Raw genomic sequence first — 25,222 nt, 5'->3', positions numbered from 1 at the left:
AAAAATAAAAATAAAAATGGATGTCATTGTTGGATCATTCGATGATAATTATATCTATGCAGAGACATTGTCTGGTCGTAGATTGCAAGTTCACCAAGACCCAGGAATGGAGTCGGTTGGACATGTAAAGAGCAGAATCAGATCGGTCTATGAGATGGACGGTGAGGTTGGAGACGACTTCTCGCTCTATCACAACGGTGTCGAGTTGGAAGACAAAGACGTCATCAACGAATCACTGATCGCTAGCGATAACATCCAAATCAGACGTAACACCTACTCGTGTCTGGTGGAGCACCTTATCTCACGTCTACCAACCTGGAAGAAATGGGTAGTCCGTGTCGCCTGTGTCTTTGTTGCCTCATTGTTTATCGCTGCACTCTCCCAAGTATACTTCTTTTTGCCACACGCCAAGACTGTCCCTGTAACTCTTCAAACATTGGCAGTATTCCTTGTCGGTTCACTCTTGGGTTGGAAGATGGGACCAATCGCAGTCATTGTCTATTTGCTCGAAGGTCTCGTCGGTGCACCATTCTTTAGTGCTCACGCCAGTGGCTATAAGATCCTCTATGGAACTACCTCTGGTTACCTCTACGGATTCGTTGCTGCCGCCTTCATCGTTGGATTCTTGGCCGAGCGTGGAACCGACCGTGTCTATGCCTTCCACTGGCGTTCCACCTTCTTTGCCATGATCATCGGTGACATTGTCATCTACATCGTCGGTATCCCAGTTCTCGCCAAATACATTGGTTGGTCGAAAGCCTTCACATTGGGTTTGGTTCCATTTTTGGTTGGTGACCTCGTCAAAATCGTTATTGCAACAGCGTTGATTCCAACCATCTGGAAATTGTTGGCATTCATTTTCAACAGAGATTTCACTATTTCAGGTGGTATCTCATTATTTAAATTTAAAAATTAAATAACTTTTTTTTTCTTTTTTACAAATAATAAAGCTTAAACTTAAAATAATAATAGTTATTTTATTTATTTTTCTCAGTGTTGAACAAAAATTAAATTTGCAGATGATGTTAATCCGGATTTTTTCAAACCCAAAGTTCAAATGTGGTTTCACCTTTTTCGAAAATTCAAATGAATTTTTCGATAAAAAAAATTTTTTTTTTTTTAGATATTAAAGAACGGTGAATATGTAGATATTATTATCATGTTGGTAATTATTTTTACAAACAACATTAAAATTTAAAAGATTTTTTTTTTATAAATATAAAAACTAGTTTATTTATTTGTTTGCTTGCTTGAAAACCAAGTAAAATTTATTATTATCCAAATTCACAATCTAATTAGAAATATATTAAGTAAACATATTAGTATTATCTTTTTACACACATTTTTATTTGTAAGTGTTTTTAATTGTTTAAATAAACAAACACATAAGAATAGTAAATATATTTAATTGAACAACCACTATCTTTATATATTTCTTTTTTTCACGCAACAACATCAACTACTACTTTTCAGTAGAAAAAAAAAATCAAAAAAATAAAATCTTACTGCAAATTTGTTGTTTAGATGAATAATGAGTGAATGGTGTGCTGACCAGAGAGATAAAAAAAATCATAACCAAAAAAAATAATAAAATCATATTAGAATATCACTTCACTATTTCTCACGCTTGACACACACATCCAAATATTGATTATTCAATTCGTTTCAAGATAAACTAACCATCACATTCTTTTATCATCTTTGATAGATATAATTATAACAACAACAAAATAGATTAATATCCAATATTTTTATTTATTATTAGTAATAATTTTTTTTAAAAAGAAATATATTTAACAATATTACTATTTTTAACTTATTTAGTTAATTAGTTAGTTAATTCGAATAAAAAATTAAAAAGATTTTGTAATAAGTAGATAGATAGATTAGATATATAGATATAGAAATGAATCAAGAACATTTGTCTCATCTCGAATCAATCTTTAATGAATGTGATCGAAATGGAAGTGGGTTCATCGATAAAGATCAACTTAGAGAGTTGGTAACTAAAATTACTTCAACTGTAAGTGTTTTGTTTTGTTTTGTTTTGTTTATTTTTAATCATATGAAACTAACTATCATATTATTGGCATAAAAAAAAAAGGGGTTAGAGGAAGATGAATTAGATACCTTGATGAAGACACTCGATAGTGACAACGATGGAAAGATTGCATTGCAAGAGTTTATCAATGGTTACGAGTTAATCGATCCAGAGTTACTGATAAATGACGATAACAACGTGGATATCGATGAAATAGATCAACAAAAGATTGATGAAATCTTAAATTCAAGTACTGTAAAAGTATGTAAAGCAAATTGAAAAATGACAAACAGAGATTACGAATTAAGTTCTAACTTTTTTTATTATTTTAATATTATGTTAGCTTTCATCACCTGAAGATTATGAAAGATATATTAGATCGATTTTCAATACATTCGATACAGATGGTGATGGTATTGTCAATAAAGAACAGCTTAGAGAGATGCTCTTGGATATCAAACAAAAGAGTGATATCGAGGGTGACGATGAGGATATCGATTATATTGTACAGGTTCTCAGTGAGGGAAGCAGCCCTGACGCTATTTCATTCGATCAATTCATGAGTGCCATTGAGCATATCAATTCACCATCAGAGGATCAATCACCATCAAACTCTACAATCGATTTCAATAGCGGAAGCAACGGCGGTAATAACAATGCACATAATGATTCGATCGATGAGCAAGATCAACAACAACAACAACAAGAGGATACAGAGGATCTTTCAAGCTTCTCAACATCCTCCAGTAGAAAAGCAAGAAATAGAGCATCGAGTTGGGTTGCACCAGTCTCCATTGTTCAGATGATAAAGAAAAAGTCGGATCTCTTTGAGAAACAAGAGATTCAAGAGTTCACCGATGCATCGCTCGATCAATCGGTGGTCGACCAATACAAGCGTAAGGAAGCACAGCTCAAGAGTGAGAATCTTCACTTGGGTTCAAAGATCAATATGGTGGAGGATCAGTTGCGTGAGGTCAGAGAGTCACACGAGAAGCTCTCAGAGGACAATGCACAACTCAAAAAGTCGGTGGTCATCGGTAAGAAGACATTGGTTCAGAATCAAAAGTTGGTTGGCCAGAACAAGCAGCTCGAGGAGTCGTTGGAGCAGTTGAAACAAGAACTACAACAGAGCATCGACCAGAAGAACGATTTGCAGCGTCTCACCAACAAGTTGAAGCAAGACAAGGACGGATTGAATAACCAGCTCGAGTCAAGCACAAGCCGTCTCGATGAAACCAAAGAGAAGATCGCTACACTCGAACTGCAGTTGGCTGCAGCAAACTCTGTGGTCAAGGCACAGTCCAGCCAGATCATCATCCCACCAGAGGAAGCCGAACAACTCAAGAGTGAGAATCAATTGTTGCGTGAGCAACTCAAGAGTCACGAATCTCAGTCATCAGAGAATATCAAGTTGCTCACTGACGAGTGTATGTTGTTGAAGAATCAGAGCAAAGAGGACAAGGCACGTCTTGAGTCATCGAATCAGATCATCCACAAGCTAAAGGCAACTCTCGAGGAGAAAGAATCGCGTTCACACAACTCTGATCCAAACTACAAGTTGTCATTGTTGAGCGAGCTCGAACACCAAGTTGTCACCAGAATGGGAACACCGGGTGGTTTCGAAGATTCCGCTTTGGCCAACGGTGAGCGTGGTAACTTCTCACCGATCATCTCGTCGTCGACACCAATGAACACACCATCGCAATCGACACCAATTTCAATTTCAACCAACGGTAGAGTGAGACCAGAGACAACTTCCGACGATGAAGACTTTAGTCTTGAGGAATCCAACAAAGATTCTTCAGAGTGGAAAGAGAAATACGATGCAATGGTACTTCAATTCCAAGAGCTCCAAGCCAAGTTGGAAAGTGAACTTGCTACCATTGCCATCTTGCGAGAGGACGTTGTCAATAAAGAGAAGCAAATCGGTGAGATCAACCAAAAGCTCGAAGAAACCAACCAGAAACTTCAAGAGACAAACCAAAAGATTGAAGTCACCAATCAACAACTCCTTGATACCAATCAAAAGTTCAATGATACCAATCAACAACTCCAAGATGCCAACCAACAACTTCAAGACGCCAACCAAAAGTTCAATGATACCAATCAACAACTCCAAGATGCCAATCAGAAACTCCAAGAGTCAAGCCAACAGGTGTCTCAACTTTCGCTACTCAATCAGAATATGAATGATACGATCGCCAGTACCTCATCGACTTTGGAGCTCACAAATCAACACGTCGATTCATTGCAATCGCAAGTAAAGGATCTAGAGCAACGACGTTCGAAGCTTCAAGACGAGAATCAATCACTCAAGAACCAACAACAAGTCAATCTACCACAATCAATCGATCCAATTCACATAAAGGCTGAACAAACACAAAGCGAACTGTCACTTCTCAAGCAACGTGTAGAGGAACTCGCCAACACCAATAATAGCCTTTTGAATGAAAACTCACAACTAAAGAACAACTTCTCACCGGTCAACTCTACCACTGAGCTGGCTGCACCAACTACCTCTGTTAACTCGTCGTTGGCCGCTGACGTCAGCGATGCATCATTGAACACAATCGATGAACTTCAGCACCAAGTCACCAATCTCACAGCCGTCAAAGAGCAACTGGAAGCCGATCTCTTCAAGCACCAAGCACAGTTGGCAGCTGCAACCGCAGCACCAGCAGTGCCCGCTAACAACAGTCTCATCGACGAACTCAAGCGTGAGAATGAAAATTTGAAAACAACGGGTCAAAAATTGGACGAACGTAATCGTATTTTGGAATATCAATCGAATGGTGCCACAGAGGAGAACAACAATCTTAAACAACAACTATCAACCCTCAACAATAATTTACAAAACGTCAAACTTGAATATGAAGCTAAAATGACAAACTCTGAAAAGGTAATTATTAATTTAATATTATATTATTTTTATCATACATATGATTATGTTTTTTTTTTAATTATTCTATCTATTCATCCAACAACTATCAAAGATCAATATTATATGTTGTTATTATTATTTGACTATCTCTATTCATTCAAAACAAAAAATAATTTTATCTAAAAAAAAAAAAAAAAAAAAAAGAAAGAAAATAATAATGAAAAATATTAACAATCCTACCTACTACTACTACTGCTTCCAACTATTACCGATATCTATCTTTCTTTCTTATCTATTTTCAACTTCTACATCACATCATTGTGTTGTTGCTGTTGTATTTATTATATATATTTCCACAACAACCATTACTATTACTATACTAATCTATAGAAAAAGTTACAAAAAGAGAATGATGAACTTAAGCAACGTCTAAAGAAGTACGAATCCGAGGACCACCAACACGACATTATCGAAATGGAAGATGAAGCCAAGCTCCTCAAGGCCAGACTTGAAGATCTCAACTCGAAACTTCAAAACGAAAGAAACCTCAACAAATATCTGCAGTCACAACTCGATACTCAAGATCGTTCGATCAACGTCGATCAAACACCACTCATTTCACACAACAAACAAAAGAAATCAAGACAATGTTGTGGATTCTTCTAAACAACTACAAATCAACAAATCAACAAACCAAAAATCAACAATTACTTTGTTCATAACAAAACAAACGCAAACCAATTTAATAATAATCATAATAATAATTGTAATTCAATCTTATCAAGGTCAACAGAGACAAAAGGATTATGAATGAAGAAGTTAAAAATGAGTGAATTCATTTTGATTTCACATATTACCCGAACTACCAATGCACCAAACACTTTACTGTGATAGTGTACAAACTATAAAAACATACATATAAACTATATTTATTCAAACCATTAACATTCTATTTGATTAGCTTTTTATGTCCAAGTGTGGTCACTAATTAACGACCATTTATATTTATTAATAAAATTTTTTTATTAAAAATCTGTTTTAAATGAGTTTTCTTAACTTCATGTAACAACATCATCATCAGCATCAACATCATCAAGTTAAAAATAATGAAAGACAAACATGAATACTATGATAATTAATGATAATATAAATAAATAAATAATATAAATAGATAGATAATATAAATAAATAGAAAATATTTATAAATTTAATAGAAATGAGAATGTAGTTCCTAGCAGTTGTAACAAACCGATTTACTCAGACCAGAGGATTTCGTCGATTATATGATCAATATACCAAGTTTCATAATAAAAGTTAGTTCCATGTGTATCAATTTAAATGAATCACAATCATCATTCATTGTGTTCACACAATTAGACAACCCCTACCTTTTCACACAATCACTTGTATTATTATATAATTATATCTTAAACATCAGCTACATTAAAGTATGAACATATTTATAGGAGTAGTATCTTTGTTTTTCGATGATGGTGGGTTGATCACACCAAAAGACAAATATTTATATAGTAAGCATCTTCTACCAATAACTTATTCATGCTCCTTAACAAAAAGATTTGATTCATTAGATAAAGAAAGTAATAAATGGTAAGGTTTATTTAATGAAGTTTTGCTTATAGAAAGTGTCTAACAAAAGATTTAGATTGTTAAAAACAAATTATCTTTATTTCTTTCCCTCAATTTATTTGCTTTATTTTTAAAAATACCAGAAATCAATGCTATCTGTGATAAAAAGACTGTTGAATCTGGTGATAGTTGTTGGTCATTGGCAAGAAAGTGTGGAGTTCAACTGAATACTTTCTACTCTTATAATCCTTCGTTACCAGATGGCTGCCAGTTTCTACAGGTAGGTCAGCAAGTATGTTGTGGAGAAGGAGGATTGTCGCCAACTGTATCAACGGATGGTTCGTGTTCTGTGTATAAAGTGGTTCCCGGTGACTTTTGTTACGCAATTGCCATGGCTAATGGTTTAAAAGTTGATGACATAGAGTCTTTCAATAAAAATACTTGGGGATGGAAAGGATGTTCAAAAATAGAGCCAGACGCACTCATTTGTCTATCATCAGGAACACCTCCAATACCTACAGTCAATCCAAAAGCCGAATGTGGTCCAGTGGCTCCTATTATTCCTACTCGTCCTTTCAATTCTACTTGTCGAGTTGGTGCATGTTGTAGTCAATGGGGTTACTGCGGACTTACTGCCGAATTTTGTACGGTTACCAATTCCGATACCAATGCTCCTGGAACAACCGGATGTATTAGTAATTGTGGCATGGAGTTTATAAAATCTGAACCACCAACCAATTTTATTTCCATCGGGTATTACGAAGCCTGGAATAGTGGTCGTCCTTGTCTGAATGCCCAAATCGATAGAATCGATATCTCTAACTATACTCATATCCATTTCGCCTTTGCAACGATTACCAGTGACTTTGGAGTGAGTGTAAGTGCATATCCAGATTCATTCACAAGATTTAAACACCTTCCTCGTGTCAAGAAGATTCTCTCATTTGGAGGTTGGAGTTTCAGTACTGATGTAGATACCAGACCAATCTTTAGAAACACTTTGTCTTTTATTAATAGAGCCACTTTTATTGGAAATTTGATTAGTTTCATTGAGGAAAATCGGTTGGATGGTGTTGATTTTGACTGGGAGTATGTATTTTTTTGTTTATAGACAATAGCTTATATCGATATACTAATACTAGATATATCTCATAACAAATAAAAGATATCCAGGTGCAGAGGACTTAGGAGGAGATCCTACGGATGGTCTCACCTACCTTCAATTCATTCGGGATCTAAGAGAATCTTTACCTAGATCGAAATCACTATCCATCGCGGCACCGGCATCATATTGGTATCTTCGTGGGTTCTTGATCAAAGAGATGGAGCAATATTTGGATTATATTGTTTACATGACCTATGATATACATGGCCAGTGGGACTATAATATCAATTCGACCGGTCCTTATTTGAGATCTCATATCGATCTTCCAGAGGTATTGAATGCATTGATACTTCTCACTAAAGCCGGTGTGCCTTCAAACAAGATAATTATGGGTCTTGGATCATATGGTCGTTCTTTCCAACAAGTGGATCCCTCATGTTCAGGTCCAACATGTCAGTTTACTGGACCTGAAAGTGGTGCAACTGGTGGAAAATGCACACAACAACCTGGTTATTTGGCGCTGGCAGAGATTAATGATATCGTAGTGAGGAATACCAATGTTAGAGATCACTTCTACGATGAACAGTCAGATAGTCAGATTTTGTTGTTCAACACTCACGATTGGGTTGCCTATGCCACTCCATCCATTACTGCCAACCGTATTAACATTGCAAAGTCTATGAATTTAGGTGGCACAGTTGAATGGGCAATTGATTTAAATAGAGAATACAGTGGAAATGTATTGGCAACAGCATGTGACTTTTCAACTGTTACTGGTGATCTTAATTCTGTCTTTAAACAACAGGTCAGTTGTCAAATGCAAAGTTCAATCTATTCACTTCGATTAATGCTACACAATGCCATTGAAACCTACGAACAAGCAATGGAGCATTACAATGAAATCTTTGAATTGTACGAAAGATCTGATCCTGGTGCAATGAATCCAAGTCAAGCAATTGAAGAGTTCCTATACAAAGCCAGACTTTTAGAAAAGAATCTTGAAGAATCAATATTGGATGAAAATCCGAACCAAGTTATAAATGGATCAATGGTTCTAGTAACTTCTTTGACCCATTCCGCACAAATAATGTCAAACCTCGCAAAACAAATTTCAAGTGGCCAAAGTATCAGTGAGCCCGATATTGTTTTGGATTTCATAAATGCCAATCTATTTATCATACCAGCATTTCCAGGAATACCAGCAATGATATATTTGGTTAAGAATTGGCCTTCAAGTAAACAACCCTTTAATACTGATTCCATCAAGTTCTTTAATTGGTTAAATAATAATATCGATACAAGAGCGCCCTTGTTGATATTACCACCTACTGGTGACCCACGTATGATTGCACCAATTGCAGCAATTACTGATTTTTCAAATGGCGGTTTGTTTGAGAGAGAAGCTCCTGAGCCTGTCGATGATCCAGATAATCCAGACAATCAATGTAGGGATCAAATAGTAAGTGCCAGAGGATTCGAGGTTGTTTCCAAAGTATCATGTGATCTACTAGGCCCATGCTTAGCTAGGAATATATTTAAACCATTGATCGTTCGTGGTATTGATTGCACCTTGGCAATAGAAATGTGCAATAAAAGACAACATAGTGATGGAGATCATAATGACAATCCTTCCGATACCAAACGACCCACCAGAGAAGAGGACAACCCAATGACCGGTAATTCTAATCCAACTCAACCAACCACACATTTACCATTCCCAGGTTTTGATGCATCTTTTTTGATGAGACCGAGTAACCCTCTGATTCCCACCTACTATGTAAATATAAATGGACAATCACCAGGAGTTGCATGTAACACTGCAATGTACATGACAGCACACCGTGTAAATGTATTCCACTATGCTGGAGAAGGCAATCAAAATCCAAAACCGCGTAGATGCTCTCCAGGTGGCGCCACCTATCCTTATGAACTTTGTTCGAGGGTGGAAAATAACATCCGATGGGAACGTGATGAGTTTCCCTTGAACTCAATGATTGAAGGATATGACAACGTTACCGGTACAGTAAATGTACAGGTTAAATGTGTAGCAAAGCCTGATAACTCTCGAGAGGGTGCAAGTGTCTCAAAATTCTATAATGGTGGAAAACCTAGTCTTACAAGAGATTCACTGATTGGTCAGAACGATTGGCGTCCATTGGATCCAGTAAACAGTCCTTATAATGAGAACCGTACTGATAATCTTAGAACTCCTTTAAATCCAATATCTGGAAATGGAAGAAAGCTAGTTAGAGGTGATCCTTTCAATGTTGTGATATATCAGCTCCCTCCGGTTTGTGATAGCAGTGTCATAGTGGATGCAGTTAGAATTGCATAAAGATAGATAAATTTGTCATTTAGAAATAATGTTTTTATAAATATATAAACTTCTTGGCCAATAAATAAATGAATATATAGTTGATAAATTTAAATGTGACATTAAGGTTTTATTTAAGTTTTATTATTTTAATACTAAATGTAAAGTTGATTCAGTCTGCAGTGAAGAGTTGGAAACAGATTTTTTAAAATCTAATTGATTTCCTGCAAAGATGAAGCGAATAGATTCTATTGGTATCATTAGTCGTTGTGAAACTAATTTCGCTACTGAATATATTGTTTGTGAACATGAGATGTTATCCAATGTAAACTTATTACCATCTAAAGGTTTAATGAAAAGTTTCATGCTGCCGATTTTAAAGTATTCTGATCTCTCCAACAAATAGATATATTCACCATCTACTATATTTGACTGTTGCAAAGTATTGTCGCTATCACCATTTATAACAATATCATCATGAATAACCACAACTATTTCTTTTGAAAACAATTTGATATAATTGTCTAATGTTGGAACATAATTAACCTCTAAAAGACTATCTACCATTTTCTTTACTGTTGTTTGATCATCATATTGCGCAACCCTGAAATTCTTCTTACCAAAAGTTTGAAGATTTAAAGTTAACTTCATTTTACTATTCTAAGTTTAAAAAAAAAAATTGAATAACATCAATTAACTTTTTTGAATAAATGTGCTTACAATAAAAAAATAATTTGGAAACAAAAGAGAATTTTGTGTTTATTAGAAATTGCAATAAAAAAGGAAAGTTAAGAGAATATATTATTAAAGGATAATACATAAATCTCTACGTTCACAAATCACTATTCATTTGCCAACTAAATCATGGTTACAATAGCAAAATGTGTAGATCACAATCGTGATTTAGAGTTGATATGTTGTGAATGTTTGGTTTTAGTTTGTTCATTTTGTGTTCCGCATCACCAAGGACATCCATTTGTAGAAGCTTCAGATCAAATTGATTATTTTCAAAATCAACTGGATAAGACAAATGCGCAGATATCTTCAAAGATGGACTATAGCGACACGTTAGCGGCAACTATTGACGGGGTCTCGAATTTGTCTAAAGATCTAAAGGATTTCATTGTGGAGTTGGAGGAAGAAAGCAAATCACCTGCTCTCAAACAAAAAGAAAAAGTTGATCAGCAAATTTCATTAGAATTTAAGAAGAGAGATAGGCTCATTTCACTCATTCAGAGATATCAACCAACTATTGTCGACACTCACACAACGGCCAACCCAAACATTAAAACAATACAACAACCTAATCAAACTATTCAGTTGGATGAACCTCTCTACAAATTAGTTGACAACACTAGTCAAATTGAGAATATCAAGAAAGACATTAAATCGTCGTTTAAATTAGAGTTTATCCCAAGCAAAAGACAAAAACAACAATTACAACAACAATTAAATCAAATACATTACATCCTTTCTATGGATAGAGCTGGAAGTCCAACAATCATAACTCTACCCAATTCAATTGATATCAAGGCAAAGAATGAAGAAATATTTACTATGCAATCATTGGATGTAAAAGCACCAAGGTGGTCGTACACATCTATCATTGCAGTTGGTGATTACATCTACAATTTCGGAGGAATAGGAATGTTTGCAAAATCCAATAGATATCAGAGATTCAATTTGGTTAGCATGACAATTGATATTGACGAGGAGATGACCGGGCTATCACCCGTAAGCTTTCTTTCGACATGTTACGATGGTAACTCCTATATCTATATCCTCGATAGTTATATGAACACAGAAGAGACCAATATCATAAGATACAACATTCATTCATTACAATTCGAGAGATTCACTACAACTATGTGTAAGGGTGATGTCGACCTATCGTTCTTTTACTCTGGAGATCTATTTTCTTTCGGTTCAACCAGTGGAAGTCTCTTGAGATTTAACGTTGAAACAAAGAAAACAACAGTAGTTCCTGTAGAATCTTCCAAAATAATTACCTATTCAAATTCATCTGCCTGTTGTCACGATGGTAAAGGTGGAATCTATGCTCTAAAAGAAAAAAAGTTCTTTTATATCAATGTAGATACATGTGAAATTAAGAAGTTGGACTACACATTCTTAAAGACCAATGCCAGGCTCCAATATCACAGAGTTAGCGAAACAGAAGCTTATATCTATTGTTTGCAGGGTGCTGCCAAGAGCTTTGTATATTCTGTTGCCAACAATCAATGGAAACAAATACTAAGTGGAGATACTAAAGATAGATTAATATGTGCATCTATCATTTATAATAGATAGATGGACACCAATAAATCAATTTATTTGTTACATCAAAAGTTAATAAATATCATTAAATATAATTTAACATATTAGTTTTTATTTATTTATTTGTGTAAATGAATTGTACAGATTATACAATGGTGTCATCGCTATTGTTTTTGTGTTTTGTTTTTGAGTGCAATACTATCTCTTTTCATAAGTTGAAGAGGTAGTAGTTTTATAATTATATGTTTATGATTCGCCAATGAAAAAAAAAAAGAGGTATAAATACAAAGGTTGTTTTTGTTGTTGTTGTTGTTGTTTAGATGGGTTAATTCGTATAAATCGTATCATTATTACGTTAACGTTGATTACTATTATAATTGATGACTGAGTTAGGCTGAGCTTAGAGGAGTGAACATGATTTGATGAGTGATTTCTTTTTGTTGTTCTTCTCTGGCTTGGTATCACCCTTCAAATCCTTTCTGATCTCACGAACCAAAGTGTAGAAGGCCTCTTCGACATTGACACGAATCTTGGCAGAGGTTTCGAGGAATGGACTTACGAATGACTTGGCAAGATCTTGTCCTTCACCGGTGGTAACCTGACGCTCTGACTCCAAATCGCACTTGTTACCGACAACGATCATTGGAACTCTGTCTCTGTCTTTGACACGGAGGATCTGCTCACGGAAGGCAGCAACCTCGTCGAATGATGAACGCGAAGTGATGGCATAGACACAGAGAAAACCTTGACCTGTTCTCATATATTGATCACGCATTGCCGAGTACTCCTCCTGACCAGCAGTATCCAAGATATCGAGTAAACAGGTCTCTTCGTCGATTGTAACTTGCTTTCTGTATGAATCTTCGATGGTGGGGTCATACTCATCGATAAAGTGGTTCTGAATCAATTGAATGGTCAAAGCAGATTTTCCAACACCACCACCTCCAACAATAACTAATTTGTATTCTGTCATTTTGCTTATTTAATTATTTATATAAATATATAAAGTGTATGATTTAGGTTAATTGTTCAAAATAATACAATGATTAATGTTGCTTTTGTATAAAAACGGATTTGTTTCTTTATTTTGAAAATTTTATAAAAACAAAAAAAAAATGAAAAAATATTATTTTTTTTTTTGACAAAAAAATTTCAAAACCATTTTGAACACACTATATTTAGGGAGAGCAAACATTCATATTTCACAGTATCATATGTATTAATTTTTCATTTTAGTACTTGAATTATCAATATAAAAGAAAAATTTAAAAAAAATCGTAGTTACTAATTTATTTATTTATTATTTTTTTTTTTTTCGTAAATTCTAGAGAGATCTTTTAAATAGGATGATTAAAAGATATGTTTGCAAAAAAAAAAAAGATAAAAACTTAAGTGAAGATTAGACAACATATAATAACCACAATAAATATATATTTTTTGAACATTTTTTATTCGTATCTCAACAGACACTGTTTTTCGAAAAAAAATTTCAAAATAAAATCAATCTTGTTTTTATTTCCTATTTTGGTGTGATATTAGCAAGATTATGTAACAAAATTAAATCCAAAAATAAAAATAAAAATAAATAAAACTGACATGAATTACTCGATTGACTGTCTTTAAAAATTATCCAAACAATATAATTTAGATATTTTCTCAATAATGTATATCTTTAGAAATCAAGAAAAGTCAAATATTAAACCAATAATTTTGGAATTGGACTCTATTAAAACTTCCTATCAACAAAAAAACAATATTATTTTATATAATCAGAGTCAGAATAAATTAAAAGATAAAGTTAGAGAAATTGTAAAATTTTTTAATTTCAAAGACTATAACTCTTTATCAAATTTTATTAGTATATATAATCAATTTAATTTAAATATAAATAATGATGCTGTACGATTATGTATTATTTATTATTTCATAGAGTTTCATAGAAATAAATTTCCACATCTTATAAATATTGATAGCTATATTAAATTTGCTGTGGATATTTTTTTTGACCCTTCCAAAGTTATCTATAACCAAATTTCAAAAATAAATACATTCAATAGTAGATCATTGGTTTCGAAATTACAAAACCAAATAATAAATGATCAAAGAGTAAGTATAATAAAAATATAGATATTATTGATAAAAATAACTAATAAAAATCAAATAGTTTAATAAATGGTTTAGAGATCTCAATGAAATTGATAATGAATCACTTAGATTTAGAATTGGAAAATTACAAATAGAAAATAATCATTTTGAATATGATTCTTTGTATAATTTAGTATATCATTCCAATTCAGATCTAAATTCCGTTAGTCCATCAATATCAAATCGATATGAGATTTCCGAAATAAGTACAACTACTAAGCTTTCAGATTTCATTATTAATAAAATCATTGGATATTCTTTGGAGTATATAGATGATATGGATGATTTATATACAAACTCACATTCAAAGTTTATTCAATATCAACAGACGTGCTGTCTTAATATTCCAATCAATACTCAATTTCTTAGATTTTCAATGGTTTCGAAACAATTCCATAGAGTCATATCTAAACTTTTGTCAAACATCTATTTCGAATGGGTGGAAAGTCCTATCAGTCTAAATAATAACAAATTCAACTTAATTAAAGATCCACCTTTATATTTCGATTATGATTCAATCAAATTCATCCCCTTCAATCGTGGAACAGATTATGCAAATCATATTCTTAGTAGAGTTGAAACATTCACTTTGGATACCGATGAATTTGACTACTCAACAAGTGGTGCTATCCATAGGGATTTGGGAGATGTATTCAATGGACTTGTTGTCAACAAAATTCAATATAGGAAATCAATTTTATCTGAAAACTACCTTTTGTATCCACCTCCTATGCCAAATCTAAAGAATATATTAGTTTATGGTTATCATGGTTATACATCAAATTACAGTAGACTTCTTGGTCATATTTTAATGACAACACCAAACACTGGAGATCATGGAGTACACCTTTTTTCAGTTCGAATCTCAAGAGATTTCAATCATAATCCATCTTTTAATGTAATAGAGTTCCTTATCCCTCTCTTGAGATTCCACTATGCAACCCTAAAAACAATAAGAATTGAATATACCTATTCATTCTTAAAGCTTGATCCAACAAGAATGTTAGATATCTTTTCAGAGTTTATAGAGGAGATAAAGATCTACAATATCAATATCGATGTTTTTACAAATGACAAAACACTCTTGGAAATTTTGGAAGAAACCCTGGTAGTTCAAAAAGAATATAATGATATTTATAAATATTTAAAAAATAAATAAAACTAAAATTTATTTTTATGGTGAAGAATTATTTGTTTTATAATTTAGTTTCTTTTTCAACTCTATTAAACTAAATCCATTTAAAAGCCTATTATCATTGGTATTTTCATTTTGAATTGAGTCTATATATTTAGATAGTAGATCTATATTCATTTGTTGTTTAATATACTCCAAACATCGTTTATCACTCTGACAGAGAACAATTAATGTTGGGAATAGAATATCCATATGACTATAATAAAAAAATAGTTAGTAAAAAATAATAAAAATTAAGAATTTTAGTTTTGCTTACTCTTTTTCAAAGAAATATATAAATGGCAAATTACAAAGTGATTGTAATATGGTTGATTTATCACCCCAGTGGAAGATCTCTAGATTTCTTTCATTCTTGTAGCCATAGTAACCAAGCAGTACAATGATTTTCGCAAGTAGGTGTTGCTTAGTCTGGAAAAACTGCTTTTCAAAGTCATCTGAACTCTGCGTGGCCGATGAAAGTAGATGAATAATAAAATGGTAAAATTCAACCTGGAAGTCATCTGATCCAAGCATACTCTGAACGAATGGTAGATCTAACATTGAAATATTGATGAAAAGATCGAGTGTCTGTAGAATGGTTGGATATAATATTTTCGGTAATTCAAAGTGACTGATTTGCTTCTTCTTATTGTGTAAAAGAATAAAAGTAAGTAGCGATAGAACACCTACTACATTGGTTCGTTTGAGGACTGACATCATTGGCGCAGACTCCTTTACCAACTCCAATGGGTTATTACCATTGATAGAGGTGGGCTCGATTGAGCCTTTGGAAGATTCCACAAAAAAATTTGTAAAGTTAACCAACATTTGAATGGTCTCCTCTGCCATAGATATCGATGCTTCGCCACCTTCCAACATACCCAACTGTAGATGTGGTAGTTTCAATTCCAATTTTTCAAATATCATTAAATCTAATACATAACTATATGATGACAGGAAATTGATTAAAATTAAATATCTATATAATCAATACGAACATTACTACTTACATAATGAAATAAAGTTTATATTCTTTAATGGAGAATGGAATGAATTGTAAAGATTGGATTGAAAACATCATATTGATCAATGAAATGAGAGACGGAAGAAATGGAACAACAATATCGGGCTTTGACAGAATGTTCATACTGAACAACTCTAGAAACTGTGTCAATGTACCGAGCGATAAAAGATAACAAATGTTGTAACCAACACTACATAACTTTATTATTAATTCTAATGTATTCTTTATTAAACTAAATAGAAATATATATTTTTGAGTATAAAGTGGATCTGAAAAGTAATTAATAATTAAATTATACATACGTCGAAGGTGGTTTAGGATCATTATTCACTAAACATATCTTTGATAGTGATTGTAATCCTTTTAATTTTGTAAAATAAAGATAATCTTCTTGTGAACTATATTTACCAAGTAGAACTGATGTGTCCATCAAGATAAACTGAAGACTTTTGTAATCTTTACTCTTGAGATGGCTATCAATCTCGCCAATCGTCTTTATAAATGTACTCTTTAAGAAATAATCATCGGGAATCACTATGCTATCTAGATAGTCGATATTCTTGTTATTGTTGGCCATCTTATTGAGGGTTTGCTTAGTAGGAGACAACTTTGCTTTGTTTGATAGTTCCTCTTCGTGTATCTTTTGTAGCAGTTCCTTGGATAGTGGTGCCAATCGGTTGGTCGAGAACGACTCGAATGGAAGTGTAATTACCCAGTCGGGATGTGAATGGTCGCGATCATTGTTATGCGTGTTGGAGAATGTACTTGAAGTTGGTGGACAACGTTCGAGTGTTGCTGACAAAGAAGTCTTTTTCATTTCCATGTTGAAATGCTTCAAATTGTTTTGATGTTGAAGCTCATTGATGTGCGACTGCAGGGCAGTGTCCGAGGTGATAGGAACATTACAGTAGCGACAATATCTTCGAATCTTACGCTTGGCATCATCAGATATAGGAGGTGAGCTAATGGCACCAAGAATGATCTGTGCACGTGACTCTTCAATCTCACGACGTCGCTTCAATGCAGACTCTTCGCGTTGAACGATCAATGACATCTTTTGACCTTTAGCCAGTGCCAACTTTTGACGACGAGCAGCCTGCTTCTCAAGCTTGCGCTGGCGGATGTACTGCTGATTCTTTGAAGTCTGATCAGAGATCCACTTGATCTCCTCTGCCTTCTTACCCTCGGACATCCCTTTCTGCTGAATGTTTGTTATATGTTCGCCATGTAATTGATCGGCACGCTCTTGTTTCTCGCCAATGGTGATTCTCTCTTGCATGACACGTTCTTCATTGCGCTTGTTGAACTCTTTCACGCGATCCTCATGCTTGTAAGATCTTTTCCTACCAACTGAAATAGCCTCTCTATTTTCCTTTGCCTTTTGTTGTCTGTCTTCATACTGCTTTGCTTTCTTAAATCTAATCAACTCCCAATTTAAATCATCTTCTTTTTGTTTCTTTTCATCTACAACTGCAGTACTATTACTATTACTATTATTATTATTGGTTGCTCTCATTGTTTCCATTGCAATTCTTAATCTATCTGACCATTTCATTGCATTACTAACACCATTACTAATATTATCATTATTCTCTGTGACTTCAACTTTACTAGATTGAGTTGATGATGGTGATGATGAAATAGAGGTGGTGGTTGTGGTGGAAGGTAGTGTTAAAGTGGATACAGAAACTACAACTTGATCATTAGTGGGAGTAGTTGGTGTTTGGGTAGTCGGTATTGTCGTACTTATGAGAGTGTTCTTCAAGGATTTAAAGTCATTCAATACAGTGGACAGAGTTTGAATCATACTATTACACTTATCGATACAAGGATCTTTCTCCAAAGTACCATAGATACTATCTAATGTAACACATAGTGTTTTAATACTACTACTCCACTCATTCCTCTCTTTTACATTTATACTACTTTTAGTGTTACTACTACTATTATTATTAATATCACAATTATTACTTTTTGAAGAAATATCATTATAATTGCTAATGACTGGTACAAATGGTACTTTACTTTCATTTCCAACAATAGTTGTATTTGTAATTACAGTACCATCGATTACTTTTTGTAATTCTAATTGTTTTATACTATTTACATTGTTATTACTACTCTTTTTGCTTAATATTATCCTCTTATTATTTGTATTGTTTGCATTTAATTTCTTTGTAATGTTGTTGCTATTGGAAGTGGTAGTGTTCGTATTAGTTCCACCACCACCACCAGTATTTTGAGTATTTACAGTGGTATTGTCAAGAGATAGATATTCTAAAGTTGGTATCATCCACTTGTAGATATTCTTTGAAGCGATATCCTTCTGAGATGTTGTTGTGATTGGAAGTATAACACCACTGGCATTCTGGTATGGTGAATTCAATGGTGATATCGATGACGACGACGACGACGATGATGAAGATGTTGATGATCCACTTAAATTGATTGAACTATTACCACTATTTAATTGTTGTTTACCCTTTACAATATTGTTATTTATATTACTATTATTTGTATTTTCATCATTAAAAGTTGATAGATTATCTACAATTATATTATCACTATGAACACTCATTACTTTAAAATTAATTTTAAAATATAAAATTTAAATTCAATTATTATTAATTAAAACAATTCAATTTAAAATAATAATATTTAATATTTATTTTATTTAATTTTTGGATCGTTAGTAACAGTAGTTTTGTTGATTGTTTGTTTTTCTATATAAATATACTATTATTATTGTTATTATTATTATTATTATTATTAATTATTAAAGATTATTAACGAGGATGAGTTGAATGTAGATTTGGTGTTGACTGGGTTGCTCTCATTCTTGTTAAATTTGCCGATGAATTAGACTCTCTATTTCTTACATAGTCCTTCATTGAATTGATTGCCAAATCCAAACGTTTATCTTTATCGGAATTATCATTATTCTCCTGTTGTCGATGATGAAATTAATTAGATATGTTAGATAATTAAAACTGAATGAATGAATGAATACATACAGCTAACCAAGGATGTTTCATACATTGTGATGCACTCGATCTCTCAGTAGGACTGATAACGAGCAGTTGTGAAATGAAATCTTTTGCATGGTCAGTGATGCCAGACCACTCTGGTTCCGGAAAATCATACTCTAAATCTAAAATCTTTTGAAACAGTTCGTGGTGTGTATCCGCATAAAACGGTGCAAATCCACAAAGTCTATAAATGAAAAAATATTAAAGTAACTTGTTAATATTGAAACTTTAATCATTATAACAATGATAATGATAGGGATTGGATTAGATAGAGTAGTATTTAATACATACAATATATATGTTATAACACCAATACTCCACATGTCAACAGAGGTATCATATGGTTTACACTCTAGAATCTCTGGTGCAACGTAATCTGGAGTTCCACATGCTGTCTTTAGTTCTTCTCCACCTTCAAATATCTTTGATAATCCAAAATCTAAATAGTAAAAATAATTGTAAATCAATAAATAACCATTTGTTTAATTAAGATTGTTTATATCTCTAGGCTTATAAATTACCTGCTATTCTAACAAATTGTTCGGCTTCGTCATCGGCTGAACATAGTAGGTTCTCTGGTTTAAGGTCACGATGACAAACACCATGTTGATGCATGTACTCTACGGCGGAAACAATCTGTCTCACCAGGTTACATGCATCCTTTTCTGAATACTGTCCTTTCTCTACAATCTTATCGAAAAGTTCTCCACCTCTTACTCTATATAATAATAGGTTTATAAAGTGTGTTTGGTTAGTTCTCAAATTATCTATAGATACTGATTGATTGATTGATTGATTTGATTGATACAATACAATTCCAAAACTAAATATAGATACTCATGTGAATCGAATACCTCTATGAGTTGTATAATGTTCTTGTGTTTTAATTTCTTCATGATTTCAATCTCACGAGTGAATCTCTTCATGTCTGCATCGTTTACATGTTGTTTGGAGATAGCTTTGATTGCCACTTGATCACCAGTCTCTTTATGTGTACCTTGTCTAACAATTGAAAATGCACCTCTAAACAATAGTATTAATATCAATCTTTAACAAACAATTGATCAGACCACTATTTACCTTCCAATTTCATTTCCAAGCTCGTAGTAATCTTCTATTTTAGAACCTTTCTTTCTTTGTATCTTTTTAAATAATCTTAACATTCTTTATAATTTATTTGATAATATGGTTTATATATATATAATATTAAATATTGTAATGAGAGAAATGATGTCAATTGACTTTTATTTATATATAGTGCTACTGTTATTTATGAGAATGCAATTTGAAAAACAAGATAGATTTATTATCAGATCGTAATTGTTGTTGTTTGATTATTGATAGATGAAAAGATTGCCAGTTTTTGTTGTTAATTCAAAAGTAAAAACAGGCGATAGATAGTTAACCAAAATAAAACAATCAAATAAATAAATAATAATAAATATAGCTATATTATAGAATAATGTTACTGCTGTTGTTGTTTAGATGTATACAATACTGTGTTGTTGTTGTTATGAAAAAATAAAAAATAAATTCAAAGTTAGGTTTGTTAATGTTTACTTGAAAAAGAGTGTGAGTGTGAGTGTTGCTCTGTGGTGCGATCAGTTTAATTATTAAAGTGAGAAAGTTAGTCTATCAATGACTATTCCTATGTTATTGCTATTATTATTTCTATTATTATTATTATTATTATGTTTGCCACTAACAATGCTACTCCAATACTATTAATTTAATATTGTTAGGTATGTTCTTAAAGAGATAATCAATTATCAAACTCTATTCACTTTAAATATTTTGAACATATATATGTTGAATATTGTGTAGTCCTATCTATTCTTTTCTGTATTTGAAATTCTTAATGGAGGAGTTATTTTTTATTTTTATTATTTTAATTGATTTATTTATTAATTGATTAATTTCTAATGACAAAAGGTGGGGTTTTTTTGCTGATCTGAAGCCCAATAAAAAAATTTGAAAAAAAAAAAAATAACAAAAAACTCTTTCTTTGCATGTTGAAAAAAAAAAAACCTTTTGGTGATCAACTAACCAAAGGCTTTATGATACTTTGTTTTGTTCGTGATCTAAAAACCTTTTTATTTTTTATATATTTTACACTATTGACGTTGTTTTTTTTGTTTTTTTTTTTTTTTTGTTGATCTCCAACAACTCGAATCTTAAATATCTATGGTCAACATGTTTATCATTCGATGGATAGCCAATCAATCACTTTTATCCAACCAGTTCACAAATGTCATTGTGTCAATTTGCAAAGCTTGAAGTTTATTTTATTTTTTTGTTTACCCAATCAGGTTTCGCACCGTTTTGCCCAGTAGCAAATCAATAAAAGTTTAACTTTTGTCTTTGTATAAAAGATCAAAAATATTTATTTTTCATAGTTTTTTTTTTTTTATGTGGATGGATCAACCAATTTTTTTTATTTAATTTTTTTTTGATCATCAATCAACACTACTGCTTGAACAACATTAAAGAACTAAAGTAATCATTAAAGAATGTTTTTGATGAATGTGGTTTGTAAAAGGCCAGTTCCTTTTTCCTCATTATCTTCAACACTCAGAATACCTAATATCCTTTTGCGAAATAATATCTCATCATTTCGATACTCATTGTTGTCATCATCAAAGTTATTAACTTTTTCAAAATTGAATCATACATGTAAACAACCAGAGACAATCAACCCAATATTATATCGATATGTATTTAGTTTTAATAATAACAACAGTACCAGTATATTAAATAGTAAACATTTAAATATAAATAAGAGTAGTTATACTATCGTCGGAATAAGAAGAAGCTATGCAACACATAATAGCTATCAGGCGGAATCAGACAAAGCCAGAAGAAGACTAGGAAATGATCCTACCAATAAACGAAGATTAGGTCCACATCATATAGCCATTACTGTACTGGTAATGTTTGTAAGTAATCACCGTTGATTTACATTTGTAAAATCGTACAAACATCTCTAATTGAATGGTTTTAATTTCATCAGATGTTAGGAGGATCACTTGCATATGTGTTCAAAGATATGATATTTGAAAATAGTCTTTACAATGCAACGATCGATGAACTCAAATTGGATCCCACCATCGTCAAGATCTTTGGTGAGAAGTTCTCTGCCAAAACATTCCACCGTGATCATCACGATGAAGCAAATCTCAATAGAATCAAAAAGAAAACAAATAACTACAAAAAGAATAATCAAAATGATGATCAAGATAAGAAAGAAGATGAGACTGTATTTGTAAAGGTAATAATTAATAGTGATCACTCGATATTTAAACACTAGTTGAATCTAACTTTTAGTTCATTTTATTGTTTAGATTAATTTCAATATCTATGCAGAGACAGATAAAGGTGGGGGTAAAGGAAGTGTAAGATGCAGAGCAAAGAGAATCTCTTCGTTCAAATATGAAATAGTATCATTGCGTGTCAAATATGGAATCAGATGGATTGTTGTTATCGATCGTGATAGAAAACCACCAAAGAAACAAAACTTTATCACCAAAGTATTTGATATGTTTAAGAATAAACTATAACCGATCTTAGTTGGTAAATGATATTTATCGATGAAAATACTTTATACATATTATAAATTAATAATATTATTGATCTGTTTTTATTTTATTTTGGTAAATATCTTGTTGTTATTTTATTTATGATTCACTACCGCTGCTCTCACTCTCACTCGATGAGTAGCTACTGGAATCACTTTCACTGTCACTGTCACTGGTGTCACTAGAGGCACTTGGACTCTTTGGTTGTGATTGTTGGTTGCCAGACATTGACTGTGGCGGTTGTTTCTGTGAGAGATGATTGTGATGATGATGGTGGTGATGTGAAGAAGATGATGATGTTGATTGTGGTTTTGCAAATGATCCTGGCGGATTAACATTAGTGACCATAGGTGGATGGACAATAGTGGGTGGATTAACAAAAGATGATTTATGATGATTATTATTATTATTATTACTGTTCCTAGGTAGTATAGATGATATAGATGAATGTGGTGGTGATACTGGCATTTCATCTAATATACTATTCATGTCTTTCAACATTAGATCGTTCATCTCATTGGTAGAATCGGTCAGACTGATCGAATCGCCACCTACATACTCCTCGAATACGATATCGTTGTCGTCGTCCATCGATACATCGTTGTCGTTGGTTTGTGTTTCCAATTCCTTAGCGAGATCTGCCAGATCTTCATCCATACTCTCATTCAAAGGTGGCACAGCTGATGTTGAATGTCTACCATAAGATGATCCTCTACTACTACTATTAGATGGTAAATTATTATTACTATTGTAATTATTATAATTAGTATTATTATTATTCTTTGAAGTAGATGCTGATGATGATCTCTTGTTAGAAGTTGAAGATGTAGATGATCTTCCGCTACTACTACTACTGCTACTACTACTACTTGATTTCTTGTTTGTTATAGTCGATGTAGATGTTGATGCAGATGGATTCAAATCATATTCATTCAGTTTTGATTTCTTTAGGTTGACAGTGGAAGGCAGTATGTCTTCGCCTTCGATTCTCTTCTTTGTTGACGAAAGTGTTGTAGTGGTTGTTGTCGAGGGTGATCCGATATCATTTGAATATGAGTCTATACTAGGTGGTGGTGCACTACTACCACCTTGATGATTTAATAATAATAATAATAATAATAGAATTAGTATCATTGTCTATGTTGCTTTGTTTATGATTTTTCATACTTTTCTTTTTCAATAAATAATAACTAGATAATCTCTCCAATCTAAAACTACCATTTTCAAATACTAATATACATTCTTTTTTTCCTGAATTTGATCCTTCATAATTTATCATTTCATTTGGGTTCTTTATTAGAGATTGTGGATTAATAAAGTGTATTATAGAGTCGTCTACATTATTTGATATTTCATTAAATTATACATACGTTTGAGTTGTGATATTGTACATTTATATGACCTTGATGCAACAGTTTAATGAAACCTTGTTTTGAATCATCAAGACTACCAGGTTTCATATTGTACTTTTTTTTTTTTTTTTTTTGTTTGTTTTCATTTATTAATAATAGGGTAAAGAAGTAAGTAAATGACAATTTAAGTCTCTAGATAACAAAGTGTTGGATAAGATAACATACAACCTAGAATATGATATTGTTCTTTTGTATCTGTAAAGGTCGAACCCAACTCAACTTCATATTCTCCATCCTCAGGTGCTTTCATTATAAGTTTGTAAATGTTGAGTTCTGTTGATCGAGAACAAACTAATGAGAGTGTTATTCCCTTTCATTTTGGAATTTTTAAAAAAAAATTTTTTAATCAAAAAATAAAACTAGTTATTATTAGAGAGCAACAAAATACATATCCACGAACCAGGTGGTGGATTACATATATTTTTTTTTTCAATAGAAGAGAATCATTGATATATCCATCCATTTTTGTTAATTTATTTTGAATTCTGTCCATCTGGTAATATCTTGGTTTTTTACAATTATTAAATTTAGAATTTAATCAATCTTAAAAATACCAGCGGCTCTGAGAATACCCAACTTATATTTTACTCTTTTGATTATAATTAAGAATAACCGAATAAATTAAATAATAATTGTCGGTGAAAAATGAAAAAAATAG

At 32.5% G+C, this 25,222-nt stretch overlaps 10 protein-coding genes across 10 annotated transcripts; 6 read left to right on the top strand and 4 right to left on the bottom strand.

Annotated features, from left to right (window-relative positions):
* Nucleotides 1-16: 16 nt before the first annotated feature.
* On the top strand, nucleotides 17-1,140 carry PPL_07378 (biotin transporter BioY; the record flags this gene model as incomplete). Its single annotated transcript, XM_020578213.1, has 2 exons — nucleotides 17-887; nucleotides 1,124-1,140. 2 exons carry the CDS (start codon nucleotides 17-19, stop codon nucleotides 1,138-1,140), a joined length of 888 nt encoding a protein of 295 aa, XP_020431808.1.
* Nucleotides 1,141-1,906: 766 nt separating this feature from the next.
* Nucleotides 1,907-5,588, top strand: PPL_07377 (uncharacterized protein; the record flags this gene model as incomplete). The annotated part of the gene is made up of 5 exons (XM_020578212.1): nucleotides 1,907-2,023; nucleotides 2,105-2,302; nucleotides 2,385-3,078; nucleotides 3,283-4,940; nucleotides 5,313-5,588. 5 exons carry the CDS (start codon nucleotides 1,907-1,909, stop codon nucleotides 5,586-5,588), a joined length of 2,943 nt encoding a protein of 980 aa, XP_020431807.1.
* Nucleotides 5,589-6,138: 550 nt separating this feature from the next.
* On the top strand, nucleotides 6,139-9,949 carry PPL_07376 (uncharacterized protein; the record flags this gene model as incomplete). The annotated part of the gene is made up of 4 exons (XM_020578211.1): nucleotides 6,139-6,146; nucleotides 6,453-6,520; nucleotides 6,653-7,602; nucleotides 7,652-9,949. The coding sequence occupies 4 exons, from the start codon at nucleotides 6,139-6,141 to the stop codon at nucleotides 9,947-9,949; spliced, it is 3,324 nt and encodes a 1,107-aa protein (XP_020431806.1).
* Nucleotides 9,950-10,072: 123 nt separating this feature from the next.
* ubqH (ubiquitin) lies at nucleotides 10,073-10,579 on the bottom strand (the record flags this gene model as incomplete). The annotated part of the gene is made up of 1 exon (XM_020578210.1): nucleotides 10,073-10,579. One exon carries the CDS (start codon nucleotides 10,577-10,579, stop codon nucleotides 10,073-10,075), a length of 507 nt encoding a protein of 168 aa, XP_020431805.1.
* Nucleotides 10,580-10,792: 213 nt separating this feature from the next.
* On the top strand, nucleotides 10,793-12,238 carry PPL_07374 (uncharacterized protein; the record flags this gene model as incomplete). Its single annotated transcript, XM_020578209.1, has 1 exon — nucleotides 10,793-12,238. The coding sequence occupies one exon, from the start codon at nucleotides 10,793-10,795 to the stop codon at nucleotides 12,236-12,238; it is 1,446 nt and encodes a 481-aa protein (XP_020431804.1).
* A 367-nt stretch (nucleotides 12,239-12,605) lies between these two features.
* Nucleotides 12,606-13,178, bottom strand: rasY (Ras GTPase; the record flags this gene model as incomplete). The annotated part of the gene is made up of 1 exon (XM_020578208.1): nucleotides 12,606-13,178. The coding sequence occupies one exon, from the start codon at nucleotides 13,176-13,178 to the stop codon at nucleotides 12,606-12,608; it is 573 nt and encodes a 190-aa protein (XP_020431803.1).
* A 689-nt stretch (nucleotides 13,179-13,867) lies between these two features.
* On the top strand, nucleotides 13,868-15,509 carry PPL_07372 (uncharacterized protein; the record flags this gene model as incomplete). Its single annotated transcript, XM_020578207.1, has 4 exons — nucleotides 13,868-14,063; nucleotides 14,136-14,311; nucleotides 14,370-15,248; nucleotides 15,336-15,509. The coding sequence occupies 4 exons, from the start codon at nucleotides 13,868-13,870 to the stop codon at nucleotides 15,507-15,509; spliced, it is 1,425 nt and encodes a 474-aa protein (XP_020431802.1).
* A 203-nt stretch (nucleotides 15,510-15,712) lies between these two features.
* On the bottom strand, nucleotides 15,713-20,740 carry PPL_07371 (putative protein serine/threonine kinase; the record flags this gene model as incomplete). The annotated part of the gene is made up of 10 exons (XM_020578206.1): nucleotides 15,713-15,741; nucleotides 16,061-16,467; nucleotides 16,535-16,780; nucleotides 16,851-19,128; nucleotides 19,340-19,493; nucleotides 19,563-19,761; nucleotides 19,869-20,016; nucleotides 20,099-20,295; nucleotides 20,415-20,600; nucleotides 20,658-20,740. 10 exons carry the CDS (start codon nucleotides 20,738-20,740, stop codon nucleotides 15,713-15,715), a joined length of 3,927 nt encoding a protein of 1,308 aa, XP_020431801.1.
* Nucleotides 20,741-22,087: 1,347 nt separating this feature from the next.
* On the top strand, nucleotides 22,088-23,134 carry PPL_07370 (uncharacterized protein; the record flags this gene model as incomplete). The annotated part of the gene is made up of 3 exons (XM_020578205.1): nucleotides 22,088-22,513; nucleotides 22,588-22,845; nucleotides 22,919-23,134. The coding sequence occupies 3 exons, from the start codon at nucleotides 22,088-22,090 to the stop codon at nucleotides 23,132-23,134; spliced, it is 900 nt and encodes a 299-aa protein (XP_020431800.1).
* Nucleotides 23,135-23,251: 117 nt separating this feature from the next.
* PPL_07369 (uncharacterized protein) lies at nucleotides 23,252-24,612 on the bottom strand (the record flags this gene model as incomplete). The annotated part of the gene is made up of 3 exons (XM_020578204.1): nucleotides 23,252-24,240; nucleotides 24,320-24,487; nucleotides 24,519-24,612. The coding sequence occupies 3 exons, from the start codon at nucleotides 24,610-24,612 to the stop codon at nucleotides 23,252-23,254; spliced, it is 1,251 nt and encodes a 416-aa protein (XP_020431799.1).
* Nucleotides 24,613-25,222: the final 610 nt, after the last annotated feature.

This window comes from Heterostelium album (assembly GCF_000004825.1).
Source record: "Heterostelium album PN500 unplaced genomic scaffold PPL_scaffold7, whole genome shotgun sequence".
Lineage (NCBI taxonomy): Eukaryota > Evosea > Eumycetozoa > Acytosteliales > Acytosteliaceae > Heterostelium > Heterostelium album.
This window is presented reverse-complemented; position numbering and strand designations above follow the sequence as displayed.